Source organism: Lagopus leucura, unplaced genomic scaffold, assembly GCF_019238085.1.
Source record: "Lagopus leucura isolate 7727_CA_CO unplaced genomic scaffold, USGS_WTPT01 Super-Scaffold_73, whole genome shotgun sequence".
Classification (NCBI taxonomy): domain Eukaryota; kingdom Metazoa; phylum Chordata; class Aves; order Galliformes; family Phasianidae; genus Lagopus; species Lagopus leucura.
The window spans coordinates 66,011,404-66,037,333 of NW_024962252.1; the positions used below are offsets into that span (position 1 = coordinate 66,011,404).

Here is a 25,930-nt window from a genome sequence, read left to right on the forward strand (position 1 = left end):
ACAAAAAACTTTGATTTCAGCATGATGTAAAGGAATTGGTACAAAGTAAAATTTTCTGCTTGGTAAAATTAAGTTTCATATTATTGTAAGAAAACAGGACTCAGCAAGAGCCTTATTTCTTTTTCTGGTTTACTTCTAGATAGCTAGAATTGGCATACCCAGTCCTCAGAACATACTGATGCTCAGCACTTGGGTGAGGTGAGGGGTGAACCATCTCTTGCAGGACAAGCCAAGTCAGGATTGAGGTACATATGTTTTCATATAAAACAACTTTCTCAGAAAGACAAGAAGATGAAGAAAACTTATGTTGTATCAGTATGATAGAACTGTGAGCAGAGAACTTAAGATAAAACAGATCAGCATAATTTACACATTTAAAAACTATATACTTCATTCATAAATATCTCTTCTAATTAATAACCATTCGTAGTTTAAACATAAATATTCAAGTTGGTATTTGATTTTCCTTTTTAATCAGTTCATGAGAGTCCTGTAAGGATCAGTTCCTTCTGCTCAATGCAGTCACATAAATGGTCTTCACTAAGAGGCTGCACAAAGGCCTTCATTACCTTGTTTGCTGTAGTAAAATTTTAAAATTCTGCAGCTCTTTTATACTTGTGGAAAGCCTGCAAAACAAAAACCCCCAAAGTGGTAGTAAGTAAACCGTGCAAAGAGAAGTGCAAATTTTGACCTTTCATGGGGACTTGTTTTTTCTAATTTAAAACAACAAAAATCAACTCTGGAAGACAGTTGTGCTTTTTAATACTTGTTACTACTTTCTCACAGAAGATTACTATCTGGCTCCATCAACATTCATATTGCAGGGATTAAAATTTACATGCTATATATGTTAAATATCTAATCACGTGTAATAATGTTTATCCTATTTTAAACAATAACTGATCATTACATTCAAGATCAGAAGCACCAGCATGATGAAAGACACAAGCTTTATGAATCTTTTAAAGCCATTAGGAAGTTATATATTGTAACTCAAACACACAATGTTTGCTATATCATGAATTAATCAGAATGGAAGTTTTAGTAAAAACACCTACATCAAACTCCAAATCCAAAAGCCTAAGGGCTAAATGATAGCACTGAAAAAAATCATGTGTTTTTCTTCCTTCTTACATATGCATATTTAAAAGAGAAATACAAACTGTTCTTCTGTAGTTAGAATATAAGAAGCAGGAGATGTATCCAAAATTTAATGCTTAAAGCCATTTAAGAGATTTATAGAATAAATGAGATTTGAGATAGAGATGAATTACACACAACACAGAATGATGACCAAGGCTAATAATCAGTGCCTCACAAACTCCATTTGATGGCACAGAGTTATTAGTGATAAGCTGTTTAGCTTTTAAAAGTCATAGTTGCATGCACAAGTCTTTTCCACAGACCGTGAGTGCTGACACTGAAGTTTTACTGGTGTGTATTTTTTATCTGGTTGGTTTTTTTTTTTTTGCTCTACACAAATTACGAAAATCTTACCTTCCAAAGGCATTTACTAGAGCAACTATTTCTTGACGTGTTAGTTGAAAACCTTTTGATGGGCTATTCTCAGGAAGGTTCTGTATTTCTTTCTCAGAAAATAAAATCTTCAGAGCAGTTCCTAAGCCTTGCGTCTACGAGAAAAAACTCAATATTTTAGTGTCAATAAAGTCAGTGGGTAAGGTCACTTCTTCTAACTCTCAGGAAACAAACAGAAAAGCTTTAAGCAAAATAAACATAAAAATACTAACCCATGCAAACTGTAGTACTGATTTAGAAGCCGATACTCCTTCAACCCAAGTAACTGCACACAAACCAAGACGATAATGCAAACACATGCCATCAGTTCACCAAGTTAGTTCACTTAAGAATATGTTTCCTCAGGTATACTTACTCTAAACCCTCATGTTTTTTATCTCTTCCTTTCCCATTTCTTTTTCTTCTCAGCCAGACCAGATACATATGAAAGCATGACTGTTCCAACACCTCCAGCTCCCTCCCTGCTACAGTACAGATGCCTCAGGAGCTGTGGATCAGATCCCTGCTTTCCTTCTCTCCTCCCCCTACCAAGTCAAACTACATTTTTAGTATGAGGTGTCACAACACTTCTGCTTTCTCCATCTCCAGTCCCAGTGGAAGACATTGCAGTTTCAGTTTCAACCCCTATTTTGTATACAGAAATAGACCAGAAAAAGCTATTCTTATTCCCCGTTTTAATCAAGATGGGGAAGCAACCACTGGATTTTGATATACTGGTTCAAGCTGGGTGCAAGACAATTTTATAGGTCAGGAAAACTGGCCCTAGTTCATTTAGCATAAGAAAAGGCAATAATAGATCAGAAGTATGAATGAGTACAGAGTAGGCAGAACTCCATAAATTCAGCAGAGGCTACTACATTTTTGCTGCTATGAATTTATTCAAAATTTTAACTCTGATAAGCTTAATGCTGTTGTCAGTCTGGATTTAATGTTAGCATTAAGGGTCAAAATCTTGCTCTCAATAAATTCTCCAGAACCCAAGACTATTTTTCAACTCTTGGCTTTACTGCACGCCTCTTGCAGCATTTTATAATTGTAAAAATCTGAATCACTTCATTTTTTCCACTTATGCTTCGATTTGTGGAGCTAAATCTCATTAAGCAAAAGTGCACTATTTCCAGAAAGGCTTCCCACTGCTGATTCCACAAGACTCATCTGCTAACTGAATACTCAAAATACTAACTGGAAATAAGACTTGGTCTTGGGGTTATCTGCTCTAAACACTTTCTTCCCCAAAGAATATAAGCTACGTCTTCTAGTAAAAAGAACCACCACTGAGTGAACAAAATTAAACAAAGCATACCAGTTTAACTGTTAAAAAGCAAACTAAACATAAGTCTATTTTTAATACATACGTAAGGATATCAAAGACAAAACAATACCTGCAGTTTGCCCCACAGCCTGCATTTATCACATCCAACACAATCCATTATGCGGGATATGTTTTTGAAATGCAATCTGAATTCTTCCTAGCAATTAGAAACAAACAACAACAAAAAAAAACGTTTAGCTTAAATTGCCTCTTAGCTTTAGCAAAATTCACTTAGTACCACTAGAATATCAATTTCCTTTTAATCAAATTGAATGAAACCACTACCATCTGGGGTCAGACTATAATACAGATTCACATAAACCCAGAATCTTGTTTCCAAGCCGTTGCTAATTCTTGATGACTTGAAAAGCAGGACATGCAGAATAACACTTGTGTTATACAGTTTCCAGAAACTTGTTCAAAATTTTGAGCTTCAACTACTTACCTGTTCCTCTATGTAATTTTAATTCAGTTGTTCAAATCCTTTTTGAACCAACCTACATACCCAACAAAGCAGCCAAACAAGTGCCGATTCACAAAAGACATTTCCCAACCAAAACTATGGGCAGACAGCTGCTTTGCAGTTTCAGAGTGAAAGCAAATACAATACAGAATTGATTAATGATTAATTAATTATCTAATTATCTAATTCAGATTATCCAAATAAAATATTTCAGATCAGAAAAGAAACACTGGCTGGGCTGATAAATTACTGGCACCTTTCAAATAGCGTTCTTACTAGTGTGGATGAAATTCTGTATAATACTGATTTCAATAGTAGTAGGTATCAGTAAGTATTCAAACATATTTACTGCAATGAAGCACAGACCAGTTGTGTAATGAATGTAGTGCACACCAATCTGAACAACAGTCTAGTAGCACTGGCTGTTACTACACAGTAACAGCATTCACAGTAGGATCTTGCACCCCAGAACAATGCCTTCCTAATGTTAAATTCATATTCTATTTCATTGAATTGTGCTTTATATGTGTCATGGGTACTTTAAGCAAATGCCTGTTCCTGGAGGGGTGGGGAGTGTCCTATGTGGAAGTGAATATTTTAGATGTTAATCAGAAAAGTAGCTTCACCTTCAATGACTTGGCTCCTTTTTTATCTCCAGCAAACATGGACTTCTCATCAAAGTGCATATGGAAGGACCTAAAAAAGACAGAATGGAAAAAAAAAAACAAAAAACACAAACGTGGCATGAACTACAGCATAGCTCAAGCTTGCACAGCAGCTGTTACAGAGTAAACACTCTGACTTGCTAGTTGCTTCAGATCAAAAATTTCTCCTAAGTTTCAAATCACTGTTCTTCAAAAGCATACTGTTATCAGATGTTTTGCTATTCAATCACTATATCCTGAAACCTGTTACAGTTTTGCTGAGAATTCTTTTCATTTCCATTGATCAAGACTTTTTAAATATACATCAGGAATGCCTTAATATTTGGCCTTCCAGTTGTGTAAACTTCATATTTGACATCTGAACACATCCTAAACACCTAGCGTGACTGAAGCCACGCATGAAGCATGCAACTGATTGCAAAAAAAGATGAGTGTAGGAATTGGACTGAAAAGCCTTACAGAGCAAACATGCTTTCTTCTGTTAAGTCTATGATAAAAGCTGGATTACTCACTGGATCATTAATTAAAATAACATACGTACTATTTTCTTATTCAAAAAAGATCATGTATTTTACACTGGGGTGTAAAGCCTGGGGTGTTATTTTTTTTTTTCCTCTTTTTTTTTGTTTTTATTTAAAAATATAAGTATTCAAGCCTAGGAAATATTTTTTCTTTCATTACTTTACTTCCTCATGCTACTCCTCCCTCTCCTACTCAAAAATGAATTTACTCTCATTCTCACTTGAGAATATAACTGAGAGTTTCAAACTATTGAAAACAACAACAAAAAACCCCTAACACCTTTACGCCTTACTTTGTATCCCTGAAGATTTCTAGTAAGAGAGCTTTAGATTCAGCATCCTCATGGCCATTTCCAGTGTAAAGGTCCACAACGGAACGCTCAAAGTATGGTGCAACCTTTGACAAAGCCCGCAGCTCTATCAAATAAAGGAAATACAAGTTTTTCAGCCTTCTTGGTCCTTCTCCCTTCGTTTCAATGGGATCAAAACGACGAGTGAACTCTTTCACATTTGGTCCCCAGCGAGGTTTCCCCCAGGTTTCTACACAAGAAATAAAGTGGAGGGGGAGGAGGTTACAAGCATGTATTTGGGAAAAAGCTTTTTAGGTAAGAACCAAACAAAACTTAGGAAAAAAAACCCACAAATATGCATTTCAGATAATATAGTGTTTCGTTCAGCAGTTTTACCTCAACTCAAATTACCTTCAAGAAGATAATTGGCACACAGGTGTAAATTAATGCTAGCATGAAGACCGGAAATAAGTTTATAAAACACCCTTTTCTCAAGGCAAAGACCTGTTGAGGAAAACAGAAAAGAGACAAGCAAACCTCAGCCTAGGTACTTGACACAATGCATTAAAATTAACCTTGACATTTCACCGATACAAGTCTGCACCATTTAACTGTTACAATTACAGTACCTCATCATTAATTTCAGCAATATGTTTTGGAAGCTATTATATTCATAGTAAAAATAAAATATACTCTTATTTTTTACATGAAGTATCACCAAGAATAAAGTTTGACATTTCTTAGTTGGTTTTTCAGTGTTTTAATAAATACAGTCCAATAAGCATCTAACAAATTGCTACACAAAAGTAAAATTGTTTACGCAACGGACTTAAAATAGTCTTGAATTTTGACTATCTGGAAACCAGAACTCGAGTGTGACCTATCCTAGTTATAATTAAAGCTATCATTATTTTAGAGTAGTGTTCTTACAAAAACATCAAAAATCCAGAAAGCCCTATGGCACTGGAAAACAGCCAAAAATGCTTCTTCCCAGCTGTACTTTAAATTCACTGAAGATTTAAGCACACTGAGCAAAGCCCTAAAAACATGACTTTGATGAATAAAGGCTTTCACAGCATAAAAAGAAATGTAGTGGAAATGGGTGGCCAAAATATAATTTGTATGTAGAAACTGCTTTGAAATACAGCTTACCAAGAGAGAGAGACTACATTTAGAATTTAGGGGTTTGCCTCCTTCATAAATATATGTTTGGGTGATTCCCCTGCCACTCCAGTTTCTACAAACAGAAGAAGGAAGAGCTGATGGGGAAGCCTGTGAGACTGAGATACAGCCTCATTTACAGCCAGCATATTTTAACAAGCATGTGAACATGTGCTTTTCTACAATAGAACCGATGAAAGCTTTCCAGTAATAGAAGATTCCTGAAAGGTATAATGAACTAAGTTGCAAACGAATACATCCAATTCATTTACTTTTTTTTCCACAGCCTACAAAACAGGATTTTGATTTCTACTACTGTAATAATTTCATTTAAATATAAACAAATTGTTATACGTTCTGAGAAGATCTCTTATGCATATGTATTAGCCATAGAACCATTAAAAGCTTTAACACTTTTAAAAGCAGTTTTAAAATACAACTTACAACATTATTAGCATGTGCAAGGATGCATTTTTGTCTAAAAGAGCTGAAAACTCAGTAACTTGTAAAGTGAACTTCTTTGTAAAAGATTAAATGTTAAAGAGCTTAAGGAATTCATTAGCTAAATGAAGAGAAACTTTTTAAATACCCTCAAGGAAGAAAAACGTTATCTGAATAACACTCAAGTTCTGCACAATTTATTAGTAAGTTTAACCTATGAAAAACATTTGGAGAGAAGAAAAAGTGAATTTCTTACTAGTGAATTTCAATTATATTAATCCATCTGAAAGGACTTACCTTCTAGCCATGTGTAGAAAGATTCTCCTGTAATGTTAGAAAACACTATTAAAATAAAGAACATTCATTTTCATCACTTAAGCACCTTTATATTACTGCGTGCACTAACATTAGCTGCCATCTGGACGTAAAACTAAACAACTTAGCTACTGAAGCAAGAACAGGCACTGACATGGTTGAACTTTGAAAACAGTTAAAATCTGTTGAGGTCAGAACAGGACAAATACAAGAATAAACATGGCTAAGCTACTAGCAAAGTTTATGAGTACACTTGATTAAATGCACTAGTGGCTACAGCGTGATAGGAAAAGAATAACCGAGAAAAGAGGCGTATCTGTGGAAAGACATTTCATGTACATTTCCTGCAACCATCACTGTTACATTTCACAGCAATCGCTTGTGTAACAACTGTTTTCAAAAGCAAATAAACTACTGCATCCTCAATTCTAACAGCAAACTTCAGGTTTGAAGAATGACCCAGGATTCTAAACTAAACACTGCCCAGGTACATCAGTTCTTTACTGGATGTGCTCTTAGATTCCAAACTCACAAATACTTCATGCTTATACTAAGTTTCACGTGGGTACCCATTCTGCACTGCACAGTGTTTCACACAATCAGCAACCAAAAAAAGTGAATTCCTGTACTCAGATCCAAACAAAGAAATACTGAAGACAAAGGAATGCCTTCTAATACAGAAATCCATCCAATCAATTTCTGGTTAACTTTGTTAGTAACTGCACAAGCCCTAAAATCTCTCAATTTAAAGATCTGCTGAGGAAAAACAGCTAAAAAATTTAAGTGATCAGCACAGAAAGCAACTCTACGCTAATTGATCATAAACATCAAGATAGCGCTTTAAAGCAGTATTAGCTTTGCTTATGTATGAAATGAACACAATTCATTCTACCCAAAAAAGTAAAGGTTATCCACTACTACCTCTATACTACCTTTGGAAGTCAACTCAACTAAATTCAAAGCAGAAGAGGAAAAACCTATAGGTGACTGTTGCAAAATGACTTCTTGAAGTTCTTCCTCAATTACACGCAATAAGTAATTAATTCACATCTTTGCAAGATGAGAAGAAATCCTGCCTGCTTCTTCTAATCCTAACCAGTATAGCATCTTTTCTATAAGCATTATGCATTTACATCCAGAACAGCTTCTTCAGCTCAAGAGGCCACAGGGGATCACTGACAATCCAGGCATAAAACACATGCAGAAAAGCAGAATAAGATGACTTACCATCATCTCCTCCTAGGAAGTTGCAGCAAAGGAGAAAATAAAAATCCATGAGCATTAAAATCAAAGCAGTAATGAAATACAAGCTTTACTGTAAAAACCGAACAAGTACAAGAAACCTTATTCACACTACCAAAAATACAGTCTACTTTCCATCCTATTTTTCCTCCTCAAGACAGCCTGAGAATAAACACATAATAATGGAAGTCACTAAGAATTTAAAATCCTAGTACAGCTTCTTGAAAGCCATGTATTAGCTTCAGAAAGACATGAACTCCAGTTCACATTATTCAACAATCTGACCAATGCTCCTTTCTGAAATTCTAATCTGAGATAAGCTACTCTTGCAACTATTTTTACTGTATCTGTCAGCAGTAGTTATTATGAGCAAAAGCTATACTGAGTTTCTAACATCTGGTGATGTTTTCTAACTACCTGTTGGTTAAATTGCATTTCACAAGAGACACACACTGGCATAGCAACACCAATTAACTTTGAACAGACAGTTCTGAATTTAAATTGAAAATCTAAAGTTCAAGTCATTATGCTTGTTTGTTTTAAATGAATAACTGAGCCTCCCTAAGTATTCATTTTTTCTTAAAATAATTTTATTTCTACACTTTCAATGAACTAACCATTGTTTACAGAAAATGTACAGCTACATTATAGTATGATGACTATGCACTAAAAGGTTTAAATAAAATTGTCCAGAAAAAAAGACAAGGCAAGAAAAAAACTGCTGGATTCATTGAATTTTAACTCCTTCCCAGCCACAAGATAAAATTACTGTGACACTTGCCCACTGAATAGTTTCAGATATCATTTAATTTTCAGGAGGCTCCCCTGACATTACTAAGCATACTCACGCACATAAAATCAAGCATGTTTATAATCCAACATCACAAACTGTAAATATTGGCAATGGATAGTTGCTTCAACACAGGACATTTTAAAAGCAGAGAGCACGCAAAGAAACTAAAGAATATTATTTGTATCATTTGTACTGAAGTCACTATGTTAAAAGAATTGCATAAAAAAAATAAAATAGACAAAACCCACCCCTACTAGGTGCCAGTGGATTTAAAGGACGATAGACAGATCGAGGCCTAGAAAATAAGTTAGAAAATGTAAAATCAGTTCTAAGCTAAATTGAAGTGCAAGTATAAAAGCAGCCTTCCTCTCCCACCCAATTACTTGAAACAGTTTTCTTCATAGATGCTGTTCCACACTCTCCAAGCAGAGGGCCCTTTGTATCCTGTGTAACGCTCTGGATTCAGCAGCAAATCCACGTACTGCGCATCTGGAGATCTCTCATCTAAATAAGAAATGTTTCGTTATGTACTCTGATTGTTTAAAAAAGACTTTAAAAGTCACAAAATTACATACAAATAAAAAGTCTCGTATAATACTCTTATTTCTCCAGTGGTATTACACATACCTTGTACATAGAAACAAAGCAATATACACTCTAAACAGAAAGGCAAAGAATATCTCTTTCACAGTCTCTTATGCTGCCATCACTTCTGCAATTTCTTACCATTTCCTATGTGGCTTCTTCAACTTCACTGTGAACACTCTATGTGCCGTGTGCTTTTACACCTTTTGCAAAGATATGAAGAGTTTTATTTTAAGTGGGCTTCAAACTCAGGGCTTAGTTGACCACGGAGTTTGGTGTGAAGAACAGAAAAGAGTAAGAGAACTGCTTTTTTAGAAATGGGTACAATGCAAATATGGCTCCTCAGCAAACACAAAGAAGCACATCTTGGCAGTGGAACAATCTTTATTAGCTGCATCACTTTTATTTCCAAGATAACCTTGTACGGTTGCATAAAGCACGGACCCCGTTGTTAACTGAACAAGCTTTCTGTGTAGCAGAAGCACAGAATACTGCAGCCCTGCTCTAGTGATGAACTGCTGGGATGTACTATTCAAGATATTAGGATACAATTGGATCATTAATTCCAGTGCTTTTGTTGGAGCAGTGAATTATAAGTTATTTACTGGATTACAGTTTATTTACAATGTTTTTGGTTTGTGGCTGGACTTGATGAACTTTAAGGTCTTTTTCAACCTGAGCAATTTTATGATTCTATATTCCAGGACAAGCTGTTGGTTATGGAACAAAACATTACTGAAGCAATATTCAACAAGTTATATCCTCATCCCTAAAGCTGACTTCAAATTCAGGCAAAACATCCACATTAAATCACTGTCTGATTCATACTCTGTACGAATAGAAAGTTAAGTTTTATGTTACAACAAGTAGAAAGCGGGAATAATTCCCTCTCCCTTTCCTCTCTGAAATTCTAGGTCAAGAGCAAATGATGCTAAAGAGACCCTTGTACAGTACAAGCCAGTAGTCCATACTTAATCGAAGGAATGGGCCAAGCAGCACAACTGAGCATTTCCTCAGATGTTGAAGAGATGAAGAGTGAAAACTGCTCTAAAAAGAAGTGATCCTGCACAAGCTGCTAAGCATCACTTCAGCAACAGTAGGAAAAACAAAGAGAGACTGACAAGACACACAAGAACAAAGTGAAAGTCAGATGGAGCACAGCAACTAAACCAGTTCCTACACTTTCTGGTCATTTCAGCTCTCCAATTTTTGTTCTCTATCCACTTACAAACGCATCTGAGGGGCAGCACAGCAGAAGGATGGAAAACTGACCTAAGTTGATATGGTATTTTTTCCAGCTGGATCAATTCCCTTATCGAGTTTATCATTGAGCCCAACAAAAAAGCCAGTAAAAAGTAAAACTGAAGATCTAAATTTGAGCTACAGTTAAGTGAATCAAGAGCTTTGACCCTACCAGAAAGAGAGGTGAGGAAGAGGAAAAAACAGTTTCTCCCTTCTCCCTATCACTCCCAGTAAAGTCACTCTCTCATGTTCCTCTGCATCAGCTCAGGAACTCACCTAATAAGCCATTTCAACCCAAACAGTCTGTGAAATAGAAAGGAGACATCAATCTTCCAGGTACTCAAATTGAGATTAGCTCACCACGCAGTGACAGGCATGCCAAAGCCAGAGCAAAAAGAACAGTGTAAGCACACAGCTGGGCACAGGCAGTAATCCCTTTTCAGTAGGGCACAATGTTGGAAAGAGATGGAGGTGGAATCAGGATCTACTTAAGCTAGTATTACTTCTGCAAGAAAATGCTCTTAAATTATACTTTTCCCATCTGAGTCCATTAAAAATAGGAATAGGCAACTTGAAGATGGACAACACAACTTACTGCACTGAACAGTTCAGATCTACAGTAATGCTCAGCGAGTACGTATTAGAGAAACAGTTCAGACAAAATTTTCACAGACAAAACACAGCAGAAGCACTGGAAGAGAACAGCAGTTATTAAATACATAACAGCTGCTACTTTCTCAGGTGACATCAAATATTAACCTAAAGGTAGATTAAAACATCTTGCACAGAGCCAAGTCTTCCTAGCATGCACAGCTTTGTAAGGTACTTAACGAAAATGATTTTTGCAGCCTTCCTTGAACTTGGCAGTGCTCATGTTTATCTGAAACTCTCCTTTAACCACTAAATGTTATATGCAAAATAGAAGGGCTCACACACAGAGCAGAGGGAAGACAAACTATCAGCCTAATGTTTAAACAATCAGAAGTCTTTACAGATAAGGGCCAGTAGAGATTGTCTGAAACTAGACTACAAGAATGTAACCAGCCCAAGCATAAAGAACAGAACAGCAGCAAAAATAATACAGTAGTAAGAAAAAATTAGGTATAAATAAATACTGCTGGATACAAGTCTTTTGTGAGAAGCAGCTTTAAAGAAAAAATGCTAAAACCCTCCCATTTGCTTTCTCTTTATTTCTGTAGAAGTCTCCTGTTGAGGTAACAGTGAATATATATTGGGTTTGTTTGTTTTTTGAACAAGGAACATTCAGATGTCTAAAATGCTTTCTTTGCATGTAAGATAACATGAACTGTCACATGTCAATGTAGCACAAAATCAAAACTTAAAACAGTTCCTTGCAGAGTAGCTACAATCTTGTTTTTATGAGACGGTAATAAAGTAATGAGAAAGTAATAAAGCAAACACTGAAGAAGCTTAAGCGTTTTACCATCGAGTTCACAAAAATGATCCTGTGAATCATCGTATCTTGCCCAGTCAATGAAAGCCTCCTTACTTTGGTTACTGAGGGGAAGAAAATACATTTGATTTTAAACTTTCAAATAAACAGTGTCAGTAAGAGCTACTCAACAACACAACCCATATACAATAATTAACTGAGATCTTAATTCTGAACTATTATATCTGGCATACTAGAATATATGGAGTTGGGGCAGAGATACAAGCAAGCACTAACTGTGGTACTTTCTGAAGTCAGTTCAGTGATACACAGCAAGAAAGATTTCACCATCTTCAGCAAACTCTGCACTGGTAGTGACTTTTCTTCCTTCAGTAAAAGAATTCCATAGCACACTTTTCAGCACTACTTTGACAGCTGTCACCACAGCAAAGAAAGTCCTTGTATTCCTTAACCTGTGCTTTCAAAGAAATCTACAATACTTAGCCTTGCTTTCGCATGGGAGGCTGGATCTCTAAAGGTTTTTCTAAGCTAAATTACTCTATGAATATGACTTGAGTCTTTTAAGTAATAATGTTAACTCTACTCAGTCTTGCAATTTCAAAGGTGCACTGTACCAGAGAAACAAGTACTTTGAAGTTCCCATACTACAAAACACAAGTAGTGCTATTAGCTAAATGCTTTCTTCAATGCAGATGTGAGAAAGAGAACTATTTATGTTTTGCTGTCAGTAGCGTGGTATAAGTGAAGATTGGGAACTCCACTCCAGGGTGCAGTAAATTCCCCTAAAATACCAAAAACAACCCATTTCATTTGATCAGAGCAGTACTAGCTCAGTTTGACATCTGCAATTCTTAAACAGGATACATTGTTAATCTACCAATGAAGACTACACTTAACATTCAGTGAGCCTTACAAACTTTCCTAATGTACCTCCCCCACTAATTACTAGCATGCAAGATTTTATAGTCACAATCAACATAGATGATAATGGAAAACAGCCCCAAACCAAAAGGATTTTGCAATTCTCCCAACTTTTATCAACTTGCAATTTTGCAAAAGCCTCTTTAGCCCTCTGTACATGTGCTAAATTACATTACTTTTTAATCTACAGAAACAGAAGAGTGCTAATGGCTTCGCAGTTCCCTTAACACTTGAGTAAGGCTCTGCCCAGATTGCTTTAAAATGCTACAGAAAATAGCATGTTACCTTTTTATTTTTTTTTAAACTATAGTTGCTTTTTATAATGAGCCAGGACAGCATTTTTTAATCAGGTAGGACTGCTGAAATCTATGGCCAAAGGCAACAGACCTCTCTGCTAGTGATAAACTTACTTTTTGTTTTTCTATTTCTGCTTTTTCAAAGCAGTGAGGCCAGTAGAATGCAAGCTTTCCTAAACTGCTCTGCTCTTTCCTAGTCAAGAACAACACCATCCTGCAGAATCTGTACCATCCAACCTTGGCTGTGCCATTTCAGTAGGCAAGACCAGGGAACTGATCCAAGCAAAAAATAACTTTGCCAACAACAAAAATAATTCACAAGCTCCCTGACCTGGTTCACCAAGTGATCACAAACAGGCACATCACTGTAACAGAGAGACCTGGTCAGAACCCCTTAATTCACCACAGTCATCAAGAAAAAGAAGGCTGATACTGGTAAAAACTGGAAAATAGTGTTTTTGTTTGCTTTATCTCCCACTGCTGTAAGATTTATTTCAAATAAATAAGTATACTTAAAAAAAAACAAACTAGGAGCATTTTTAAGACAAGGCAAGTACCTACTTCTCACATTATACCTTCAGGAATTTCTGCACCATTTCATATTTACTTTTTAATGGTCTATGGAAAGAATGAAGAGCAAAAACCAGCACATTGCAAAACCAAGACAGACAAAAAGAAATGCTGTTCCCTTGCTACTTATATATATATATATATAATTTTTTAATTGCTATAAATCTCAACATACCTTAAGGTACTGTTGACTGCTCCCAGTTTGTTAGCTTGCTCACAGTCTTCCAATTCTTTGGAATTATTTGCAGCTTTTGAATACTGTAAGGAAGGTCATATTTAATATACAAATAAGTTACCTAAAATTCACTCAAAACATGACGTGAAACATTTCTAACTCTAGCATTAAACTAGTTAGTATCAGGGAAAAAGCCTTGAATTCTAGAAGTGGCAAGTAGTACTTTGGAATACTTATTTTAATTTTCTTCACTTAATTTTATCAGGTCAATTTTACCCTGTACATTTAACTGCCATAGATGCAGCTAAACATGCCTAAAGGCAGTCATTTGCCACCCACCAGAAACAGTCCAACATCCAGTATTTTCTGAGTAGCAAATACTTCAGAAAGTCTGTCTACTCCAACTATTTCATGCTGAGCATGGTGTGATACCGCATGGAGTCTTTGGTTTGATCAGATCAGCCAACTCAGCCCCTTGGCCATCCCTAGCCTGCTCGCTGCTGGAACAGGGAAGAGGCCAGAATGAAATAAAAGAGGCCTTTCTGCCCTGCAAGCACTGGTCAGCAACAGCTATATTACTGGTATGTTACCCACGTAGTTTGAGTCAGGAATCCAAAATACAGTACCATATGTACTGCTATAAAATTAATTATTAGCAGCAAAACCTACCGAACTTCAAAGCAGTGAAAGAGATTAAGAAGTAATTTAGAGGTCACTAGAAGAAAATCCCAAACAACCAATCATTACTCCAGAAAGAACTTCTTGCTCAATTTCCTCAAATTTGCTAGGTGTGGGGGCTTCTCTTCATATCATTCATACGGATGTTAAATGGAAAAATGCAAACAAGGAATGCATGTCCTAGAATTAAACAGATTCTGCTGATGAAATAAAATACTGAGATGCTGAGGTAAACATTCTACATGTCTAGAGTTGCAAACCTATCCCTACCCTGAAGAGAAAAATATTACTGCCAAGATAATGATACTAAATGTAAGTTCCCAAACAGAATGAACATTCAAGTCCAAGCCATCCTTCCAGGCTTTGCTGTTCTCCGGTGTTTAACAACAGCTATGCAAGACCGTTTATTTGACCTCTGACTAGATCTGGATAAAATACTTGTTTTTGACAAAGCAGGTTCTTGTAAAAAGAAAAGTTTCTGAAAGGAAATAGAAGTGGGCAGAAAGCAAAAACTGAAGTTACGCACTATAGCCTTGAGGTGCTACATCCTTGCTTCAAAGTTTAATACACTGACTGTCATGAGTTCTCCAGTGTTTATGCATTGAGCTCACATGACAAGGTGTAAGTAGTGGAAGGGCTGCAGGGGTGCCCCTTATGAGCAGAGCCCAGCAGCTGCCCCATTCAGATCAGAGCCAGCTCCAGATGTCTCCAAAAGGGACCTGCAACTGACCAGAGCTGAATCACGAGTGACACACGGTGTGTAGTATGCCCCTGGGAGAGCAGATTTAAGAAAATGGGGAAAAAGATCTGCACAACAGCAGCTGGGAGAGAAAACTGGGAAAATGCAAGAGTAACGTTCCTGCAGCCACTAAAGTCAGTGCAGGAAGGTAGGAGGTGCTCCAGGAACTGAGCAGAAGTTCTGTGCAGCCCAGGAGAGACTGACAATGAATGGAGCAGGCGGTCCCCTGCAGCCCATGGGCATCATGCAGAGCAGATCTCCTGAGGACAACCTGTGGAGTAGCCCACAGTGAGCAGGTGGATGTGGCCTGAAGGAAACAGTAAGCCCATGGAGAGCCCCTACAGGAGTAAGCCCCAGAATGGAGCTGCAGCCCATTCCTGAAGGATGGCACATTGCAGGATGAGACCCATGCTAGAGCAGTTCTTGAAGAACTGCAGCCCATGGGAAGTCTGTGTTGGATCTCTTCATGAAGGACAGCATCCCATAGGAGGAATCTCATGCTGGAACAGGGAAAAGGAGTGAGCAGGAAGGAGTGGTAATGACAATGTATTTACCAACTGCCCCATTCCTCCTTCCCATACATGGATTGAGGTGGAGGAAGTAGAAGCTAGGGGGAAGGAAAATTTGCTTCTGTTATTCACTGCTTGACTCTGTTACCACTGTCAATAACCTAACCTTCCCAAAATACAGTTTCACCACTAATGGTAATTGGCTGGTGAATAATTTTTTCTGTACTTATCTAAACTCATGGGTTTCATTTTTTTTCCTTAATATTATCTCCTCCAGGCCTTCTGAGGAGAAGGAGCATGACAGCAGCACAGTACTCAGCTACCTACCAGTATTAAGGCACATAGTCCAAGACGTTTCCACTACTCCAATCAGACAAGCTTGCAGAAACTGAAGCTATTTTTGTGCCTCTCTAGCACCATTTCAATAAGCTTATATTGGTGCCAAGAATTTTAAAGATGCCATCTACTGCTAACTGTGCTTCTCTCTGTGGGAAACCGGCCTTCATGGCTAGATGACCTTCCAAAGGCAAAGCTGTTCTTTGTGCAATTAATCAACAAAAACAAACAAAAAAAGCCCTGAATAAGGCGAGAAGTTTACAAGGTATGCTCAGGTGAGATAAGTAGTAACTATGGCCATAAGGGAGATAGAAATTGCTGGGGAAGATGTAGATAAAGATAGGAGTAAGTGTGAATTTACACACAGCCATGGCACTCAACAGTAAGAGCTCTCATTTGGGCCCTGTGGATACTGTTACCCAATTGATTGCTAAAACCCTTGTTCTTGGGCACCGCGTTAGGGATTTGAGCATGGAGAAGAGTTATTCGTCATCCTGCTCTCACCTCTTTTCTAGGCATATTACACCTTACCTTCCTGGCTTTACTAAGATCACTTAGCGATCTAAGAAGGTTGGCTCAGACACAAGCAAGCAAAAGCCAACAGCACAAATTGACCACTTAAGTGGTCAACGAACTCAAGATTAGACAAGTCAAAACCACACATAACTGTTGGTTTTTTTTTTTTTTTTTTGAATAATATATAACCCACTACTAGGTTGTGTTTATAAGCACCACTACTCATCTCAGCCTAAGCTTTATAGAAGGTGACCTGTACTCAAGGTACAAAGAACTTTACATCAGGCATTTTGTGGTGGTGTTCCAATGTCTCTGGTCATTCATGATTCAGTCTGTACCAACTGTCAAGCTATTGAAGTCTCAGAATGATGCAATGCTACCAGCTACATCAGGAGCTCTAATTCACAGAAGTACAAAGCAGCATACAGGAATTGATGTTAACAACTGCATCACTGCTGAGACTAAAGATCCACAATAAAAAGCCATACATCTACTGTAATGTTAAGATTACAAGTCAGAAGAAGCTTAGAAAATAACTGACTACTTACTTTATTAGAGCTCCCAGCTTTAATTCCAACAGGTATTTTGCTCTAAAAAGACAAAAAAATTCGTTTTTTTTTTTTTAAACACTACACACAGACATTAATATACTTGATTAAAGTCTAGCAACTAAATATCATTCTACACAGAATGATTAGCTAGCTTCTTTGCTTTCCCAACACATTATATTTAAAAGTGCTACATCTTAGACCTAATTATTTGTACCAGTAATATAAATAACTCTAAGAACTTCAACTACTGATTACATTTTTTCTTTCGAAACAAAGTATTTATGTCACCTTTTTGTTTAAACTTAAGTTCATTAATAGAAACTAAAATTAAGTGCTCATTCTCCCTGTCCCCTACTCACAAAATTATATCAGAAACCTTCAGATTTAGACTTAGATTAATGCTTGCTTAGCCTAAGTGTACAGAACATCTTTCCAATATCAAAAATCAAGAGCAAAGAAGTTTTAAACCATTTTTTAAAATTTGATTTTCCTATTCTTCTGCTTTTTAGTACATAAAGGTACATTTTAGCAGAAGATTAAAACACAGAAAAATATATTAAATTAGTGGAAGTTAAGGGATTTTTTTTAAAGTTATTTCTGTAACTGTGTAATCAATGAATATATAGATGTTATAATTAAGAAACATACAGGAAAGTTAGGCTAAACAGGTTATCATGCTAAAGAAGAATGGATGGAAAGCTTACCCTTATCCTGGGCTCACTGAGAAGACTCCAAGAGGAGCGATCTCCAGAAGAGATCCTTCCCCAGTCGCAGTCAGCTCTTAAATGGGGTCTAGGAGAGGTGGAGCCAGGCCCCACCCCTTCCAGTAGCACAGGAGAATTGCCTTCACCTGTGCTCCCAGGGCTGACTCACTGCTTGCCTCAGGTGATCAATCAGAGGTTGAGGCCATGATTCAGCAGTTCCCATATACTATCATACTATTATTTTACATTATATAACCATTTACTTGAGAAAATGATATGGCATAACTAGATATGAGATTTGAAAAAAAAAAAAAAAAAAGTCATTTCAACTTATTGAAGCTAAAAAAGCAAGATATTACAACAGACTTCATTTTTACTAGAGTGGAAAAGTACAATGGATAGACTTAGTGAAATTAAACAAGCTGTTCAGTCAAACCTTTCCCTACTGTATATTATCTGATGCATACCTCAGGACAAGGCTCTACATGACAGTCTTTGATAGAACAATGGCCATCATCAGCCCAGAATGGGCATGGTCTCTTTAGATTCACCTAAACATACAAAAACAAAAGGTTATAATCAATACTGTTAAGGTAATGTAAAAAAAACTCCCAGTATCAGGAAATCATTTCAAATTAAATAAGAGGATAAAAAGGAGAGGGTTAAATTTATTACTTCAAAGCATATGGTGTGTATGTGTGTATACACACACGTATGTATTTAAGCAATCTATTAGTACACAAGCTCAAGCTCACTACACACTGAAGTTTTTAATGGTAATAGTCTCAACAGGTTAAAAAAAATATTATATAGAAGTTCCAATTAAATCTCTCACCATTAGTATTATACCAGAACAGTAAATAACTACTAAACGGAAAAGAAATCAGAAATACAGCTATAAAATAGTCATAATCAGTTGTATTAGCACTAACAGATCAAGGAAATACATCTCATGGAAGGCAGCCAGACGTTTACTGGTACAAATTAAGTGTTTGGATGATTTCAGATTTCAAGCAGTAAAAACAGATTCATTACCACACTTCATAATTGTCAAGGAAGAATGAGTATCAAAATACTAACAGTCTCAAATCAAAAAGCTGATGTTGCTTAAGGGTAAATAATGAAGAGAAACCACTTCAGAAACATTACCAGCAAAACTTGTCATGTTTTCTCATCAATGCTCTGATTTTTCAACAAATGGCACAATGAAGTCAGAGCACCACAAGTATTTGTCTCTGCTACGCAACAAGATGCTCAAACACTTGCTACAACATTTCAACTGGATTGTCAGTAGGGAAGTCAATTAAAGGTAAAAAAAAAAAAAAAAAAATCAGTATTCTTCTGCATTAGCATTATACAGATCAGTAAGCATAGTGATGGAACACTTCAACATCACCACTCCCACACCAGAGACTACAAGATTTCATGCATCATGAACTACAAACATTGCAGAACTACACCACCTTGGAAAACTAAAATTACAAATAAAATGAAGTAGCTATCACTATCTTTTGGGCAAAAATAAAATGAGCTCTACAACTTTCAAAGTAAAAAAAAAAATAATATTGTTTTTGTTTTCCTTCAGCAGAAAATTGTAGGCATTAATGACTATACACTTGAGTTTACAAACGGTACTGCTTACAACATCAAAACTATATGAAAGATGAGGTGGTATTACACACACAGGAAGTATGATCTGCAGAACTGCTGAAATTAAAGTAAGCCCTGCATTTGCAAGATGAAATTACTGTTGCTGAGTTTTATACAGTCTTGTGGACATGTTAGGGCTCATCTTCAAATATTTTGGTTTCTATCTTCCTCTTGCCTTTGGAGAACCTAATTACCACTTCCACTAAGAGATGCTATTTTCACTGAAGTTGCAAATATCTTATTTCCCCTGAAAGCTGTATCACATAGCAGTAAGAAATTCCAGGTGAAGCTACACTTTATTGCTTACTCCGATTACAAAGGGAAGATCCTAGAACTTCTCCTTTCCTCACGCTCAGAACCCCATCTTACATTCAACTCCTGCCTGATTCTAGATCAACAACTTGCTACATACTGAAAAACAAGCAGACAAAACAACATTCTGAAGAATCTACCAGGTTAAAGAGAACCACTGGTGTAACACGCTGTAGGACAAGGCCAAGATCCAAAAGCAAGGAAGGAGCAGGGATGGCCTAGCCAGGGCTAAAGGACTGGAACCTCCTTTTGCCAGTGGTTGGCAACCATGCGATTAGCTCAGTAAAAAAATCTAACTTCATTTTTAAGCTCAGCAAACCAGAAACTGAGAGTATCACTCTTCAAAATCTTATGCTGCTCATCCAGTTCTAACAGTGACCAAAACCAGTGCTTAAAGACATAGGAGAGTGCTACCACTCTACTTGAAAATTAATATTTGTAGGTTTTTTTTTTCCCCCAAAGAAATAAAGTCTTCCTAGCTGGCAAACACTAAAATCAGAAGTAGGATGGCAGCTGATTAAGAAAAGGAAATTGTTGCAATGTTTCAACTTTAAATTATCCACATTACTTAGAAGGCAAGTGCTGTACAATGCTAACAAACAATCCTCTTTCACACGCAGCAGCACAAAGATATTATCTTCAAAAACACCACTTATTGACTGAATGAAAGAATGACATCATCTACTATCACTGACTCCAGGAGTAATACAGCTGACACCTAAGACCTCCTACAAGCATAGCTGACAACCTGCTACAACCAAATTAAAGATCTGTGGGTTTCTAAAAGACGACATAATACAACTAATCTGGACCTGTAGTCCTCCCTATATTTTATAGATTTTATTCAAATTGTTCAGGAAAAAAGTTCATTCTAATCATACCTTGTAATATCTGAAGTAATCACGTTCTTGTAGTTTCTGTATTTTGGGGAAGATCTTGAAAGTATTGAAGTCATCAATGCTTTCTATGTCACACAAACAATCATCCAGGACACCTGTGAGCTATTAAAAGAACACACGTGATTGATTTTTTTAATCAAGAAATGTTAACTACAGAAAAACAACTAAAAATATGGCAGTCAAAACATACTAGTGAAATGCAGTTCCACAGCAAATACTCTCTCATTATTGAAACAATATATAACATTTCACAGTTTTGAGTGAAATAACAAATAACTTTTTAGTTTAAGCCCACTTCCAAATGCAAAGCTGAATCAGTGTCTGTCAGACTAACGTTTTTCAGAACTGAAATTCATTCTTAGTTTCAACACATAGAACCTTCTATGTAATGAGCAAGCTATGAATGCACATTATACTAGCACATCAGAGCCTCATATCAAATATTTTCCTCTTAAACATTTATTCATTGGATTTCCTGAAAAAAAAAAAAAAATAATGAAAAAACAACAGTGCGTAATTAGCTTTTAAGTACAAAAAATATTCAGTTTCTTTAACGGTATGGGTAAAGAGGGGAGAGAATAAGTACTTTTGTGCCCAAGAAGTTAGTAACCTCAACTAAATTGTACAAATATTAGGAAAACGAGGTACAGTCACCTACACTGTATGGCTGTAAACCTATTGTGAAATTAAATCTCAATTTCCCAGGACACATCACTCTTCTTGTGCTAGAACAGGAAGGTGCTGAATTAGCCTAAGACTGTCTTTGTGGTAAGAGCTGCACACAGTGCAGAGTCAGCACTGCCAGCACAGGGCAGATAATCTACAAAGTTGTTTGGCTTTAAGCTACCGCAACAATTTTCCTAAGACACCAACAGTGTCCTAACCAAAAGACAAACAGTGAAAATGTGATTCTATGTATATTTGTATAACAAGCTTCCTTATATCCAAACCAAAACGCTTCTAAGCACAGCTTCTCAAACAAATATAAACATTCTTGAAAAGACTTTCAAACTTATGTTTGAAGGCTTCAGCGTATAAATAAACAAATGGAATCAAGCACTGCTAACTACAATTCAGCCATACATGGAATTCATCAACGTATATTGACAACGTAAAGCTCACAAAGGAACTAAAACAGGTAAACCTGGCACATTTCATATTTTACATGGGCTTAGACCGTCTGACTAAGAACAGGTTACGTATAGATGGAGAATTTTTTTCTCCATAGATTTCACAGCTAAGTTATGAAAGTATCTATTTCATGCATGGTAAATCACTCTGCTACTCTACAACAAAGATGCTGTTATATAACCAGGCTTGATAGAAGAAAAGTCACTAGAAACTACATTGCATGCTTCTGCTCTTATGATGCATAAAGAAGGCCTGGAAAGTGGATTCCCCACCACGCAGAGACACTGAAGTAATGCTATGGCAATAAAGCATTTTAGTAGATAATTCACCTTCTGCACTCTTACTTCCTGACACACTAAACAGACTGTCACAGTTCTGCAGAACTTGTAGAACCACACAACAGCTTGGGTTGGAGAGGGCCTTAAAGCCCATCCAACTCCCCGCTGTGAGCAGGGCTGCCACCCAGCAGCTCAGCTGCCCAGGGCCCCATCCAACCCAGCCTTGGGCACTTCGGGGATGCAGCACCACTTTTCCGGGCAGCTGTGCCAGGACCTCACCACATCATGAGTAAATAATTTCTTCCTGATGTCTAATCTAGATCTTCCCTCTTTCAGTCTAAAGCAATTCCCCCTTGCCCTATCACTAACAGGCCATGTAACAAATCAGTCTCCTCCCTGTTTACATGCTCCCTTCAGGTACTGGAAGGCCACAGCTAAGTCTCCGCAGAGCCTTCTCTTCTCCACGCTGAAGAAGCAGAGCCTCCTCACCTGTCTTCAAAGGAGTGCTCCAGCCCTCTGGCCACCACTTACAGTGTTGTAGTAACAGTCATTTAAAAGAAGCAACTTTACCCAAAATCTTATTCCTGCCTTCCTTAATATTACTGAATTTCAAGCCTGGGCAAACAGATTGGAAAGACTGCATTTACTCACATGATTTTCAAAAAACCTCACAGCCCACATGACTACTGACTAGGAAGGCAAAAACTATTATTGATCCTTATAGAAATCAAACCTCCATGTATTTCAATTTACAATTGCATTACAGAAACATTTTTCATATTGGTCACACACGCATAAAATAGATATGCTATCTTTACACGTCCTTACTACAAAACAAACAGCAGTGCACTTTACTAGAGTAAAAAAGCCAAAGACAACTGAACATTTTACTCAAACATGATACAACTATACTAACAGGAAACATGGAGAACAATCATTTATTAAGATGAAAGCAGAGTGAGGATAAGCTGAGAAATTTTCTTTCGACTTGAAAGATGTAGAGCTGGAAATTATTTCGGTGACCACCTCTCACTGCTTCATTGCTTATGAAAATATTTATATCATCTATGCAAAACTCAGTGTTTTTTCAGGTGCAAGTGCTCCAAATAAACCCGTGGCCTTACAGACAGTGTCAAACACAAACGGAAATAAAAGCCACAGTCCTTTTATTTAAGTAAGATGGCAATCTAAGTGAAGTTACGCCTTTGCCAGATACCTCTGATAACATTTTGATTCTAAGAACACCTTTTAAAATGCAGCAGGTTACTCAGAAGATTATGAAGTGCCACAAATAATCAGGTCCCTCATCTAGAACAGTTCCAAGAAATTTTTCAGAGAAAAATTAATTCAAAGTACCGAGAACAAGCAAGTGAAACTCTCAGTTTCTCATAACTTTTTTTTTTTTTTTAAACTGTTGGCTTCCTGCATACATAAAACAGGAAAATCAATGTTTCCTTGGAAGGAGCGCTCTGAAATTACACTATGCTACATTTGTAGCAAAACAGAATTTATGAAGTCATTTGACAGCACGTGTGAAAAGCCAACACTACGCATCAGTGGAGTCAGCTCATTTGCATGCTAACACAGCAGCAACGCAGACTTCAATTGCCCCAGTCTGGGCTTTTTTATTAGCACAGCTGTACTTGCTTAATGACAGAACACTAAGGAAATGGAGAAAATGGTTTCATTCCTCTTAGCACCTGTATCTCCCAGCGAGCTCTCGTTCAAAGTGAAGGTATGGAAATAAGAGCAACATATTACACAGTTAAGCCTACATAAGATACAGCCTACTCCACTATTCACACAGCTGGCATTTTGCCTTTTTAAACTAAACCAGTTAACTTGCCCCACAAAAACACAGCAAAACTGAGGTCAGTTAAGTTACCACAGTGTTTATTACCACGGCCAAGCATCAAGCTTACATTTAAACTGTTGATTACTTTGAACTCTGTGATAAACTCTAGAAGTGGTAGCTTAATAGAATATGTGAGAGAAGTCAGACAGATGGGATTCTATTCCTTTCTTTCCAACACTCTTATCAAAGTATTTCCACACATTGTTAAAGCTATTTTAGTTTTTGTAGAGATATCAGAGCTGCATTGGAAATGTCAAGTTTATTCAAGATAAATCAGCCTTTCACAAGAAAAGGTCAATGTCCAACCTGGCATCAATTTTGCCTTAAGAAATCTGTAAAGCAAGTAGTATTTGGCACATCAACACAACGGAAAAAATGAACAAATGCAAATACTAACAAGCAGCATTTTCCTACAAATAACCTTATTAGCGTTATCAGGTTGCTGTACTTTAATTGCTTCAACAAATAGAAGCCCACTTGGGACACTCTGTTTTCTTTCTTAATATTTTATTTGCCATAGCTACAGAGCAAGAGAAAGGCTATGGGTAACATGACTCCAAGAGCTAAAGGCTGGCTTATCTTTCCTCGGTGCAGGTCAAACTCTTGCTGTTTAAACTGAGTACAATAAGCTAACAGTTCTGCAAAATAACAAAAGCTAATCTCTCTGCCAAGTACAATAAAGTCATGACATTTTGTTAATGCCTTCATTAAGAATCACAATTACATTAGTATCTAGTCACACTAAGATAAGTACTAAATAAAGGCTTCATTTTAATCTTAGAAAACATCAACACGCAACAAGCAGAAAAACAGAGGAGGGGCAGTGAGGTTGGGGACAGGTTCTGCATCAGAGGGCTGTGGGCATAGAACAGGCTGCCGGGGGCAGTGGGCACAGCCCCGAGTGCTGGAGTTCAGGGAACATTCTTACATCCCGCTCTGACACATGGTCTGATTTTCTGGGTGCTGTGAGGAGCCAGAAATTGGATTAGACAATCTTATAGGTCTCTTTCAACTCAGAATATTCTATGATTCTGCACACAGAAAAACTGCAGTCAAAGCTAGACTGAGTGCTAGACTAGTCACTGCCTCGGGTGGCCACTCACAATACAGCACATCACACAAAAATTTAGAAAATAATAACAATAATAATCAAGGACAGAAGAGACACGCTGCTCCACGCGCTCACTACTCGCAGGAGCTCCATACGAGCACAGGGCAATACGTTTGGCCAAGCTGATGCCCTCCGCTACTCGACACCAGATATTACTCAGCCGCAGCCGCACCGATGAACGACGGAACTCCGCGCGCCAACGCCGACCTTTCGGCACGCAGCTTACAGAGAGAGGGGACGCTCATCCTTCCGCGGGCTGACACAAATACAAACCGAGCGCGGGCACCGACACGCCACACGGCCGCTCACCGACTCCACCAGCATTCCCGCGTTGTCGCCCCAGTGCTACGGGCTCTGCACACCGCCCACGGCCGCGGCGAGCTCCGTGCCCGGCGGACCGTTACACATGAGTGCCGCTGCCGGGCCCCGCAGCGACCGCCTGAGAGCGGCCCCACGCTCCAGAGGCGCCCGCCGCCGGGCCCGGGCTGCAGCACGGCGCCAGCTAGGAGGACGCGGGCTACGGATTGAGGCCCGGCTTTTGCAGCCCGCCGGCCATCAGCCGGCACCGCGTCCCCGCTCCGCTCTCCACTCCCGCCGCATCTCCCTACCTGGGCTTCCGCGGCCAGGATAGAGCCCAGGACCGCCAACAGCCGCGTCGCCCACCGTGCCGGCGCCACTGTGCTCCGGCCGCCGCCGCCGCTCATGCTGCTCCGGCCGCT

General features: G+C 37.8%; 1 protein-coding gene across 2 annotated transcripts; it reads right to left on the reverse strand.

The window, feature by feature from the left end:
* On the reverse strand, positions 1 to 25,930 carry ERO1B (endoplasmic reticulum oxidoreductase 1 beta). Of its 2 annotated transcripts, none has more exons than XM_042876561.1 (16): positions 25,820 to 25,930; positions 20,819 to 20,938; positions 18,443 to 18,526; positions 17,269 to 17,310; positions 13,943 to 14,025; positions 12,011 to 12,084; positions 9,123 to 9,243; positions 8,988 to 9,034; positions 7,932 to 7,943; positions 6,687 to 6,713; positions 5,199 to 5,291; positions 4,791 to 4,914; positions 3,938 to 4,007; positions 2,919 to 3,005; positions 1,498 to 1,631; positions 1 to 626 (listed from the first exon to the last, which is right to left on the reverse strand). In XM_042876561.1, exons 1-16 carry the CDS (start codon positions 25,913 to 25,915, stop codon positions 566 to 568), a joined length of 1,275 nt encoding a protein of 424 aa, XP_042732495.1. In that variant the 5' UTR covers positions 25,916 to 25,930; the 3' UTR covers positions 1 to 565. The 2 variants fall into 2 exon arrangements, with proteins under 2 accessions (XP_042732495.1, XP_042732486.1); XM_042876552.1 differs by having other exon boundaries at positions 4,791 to 5,037.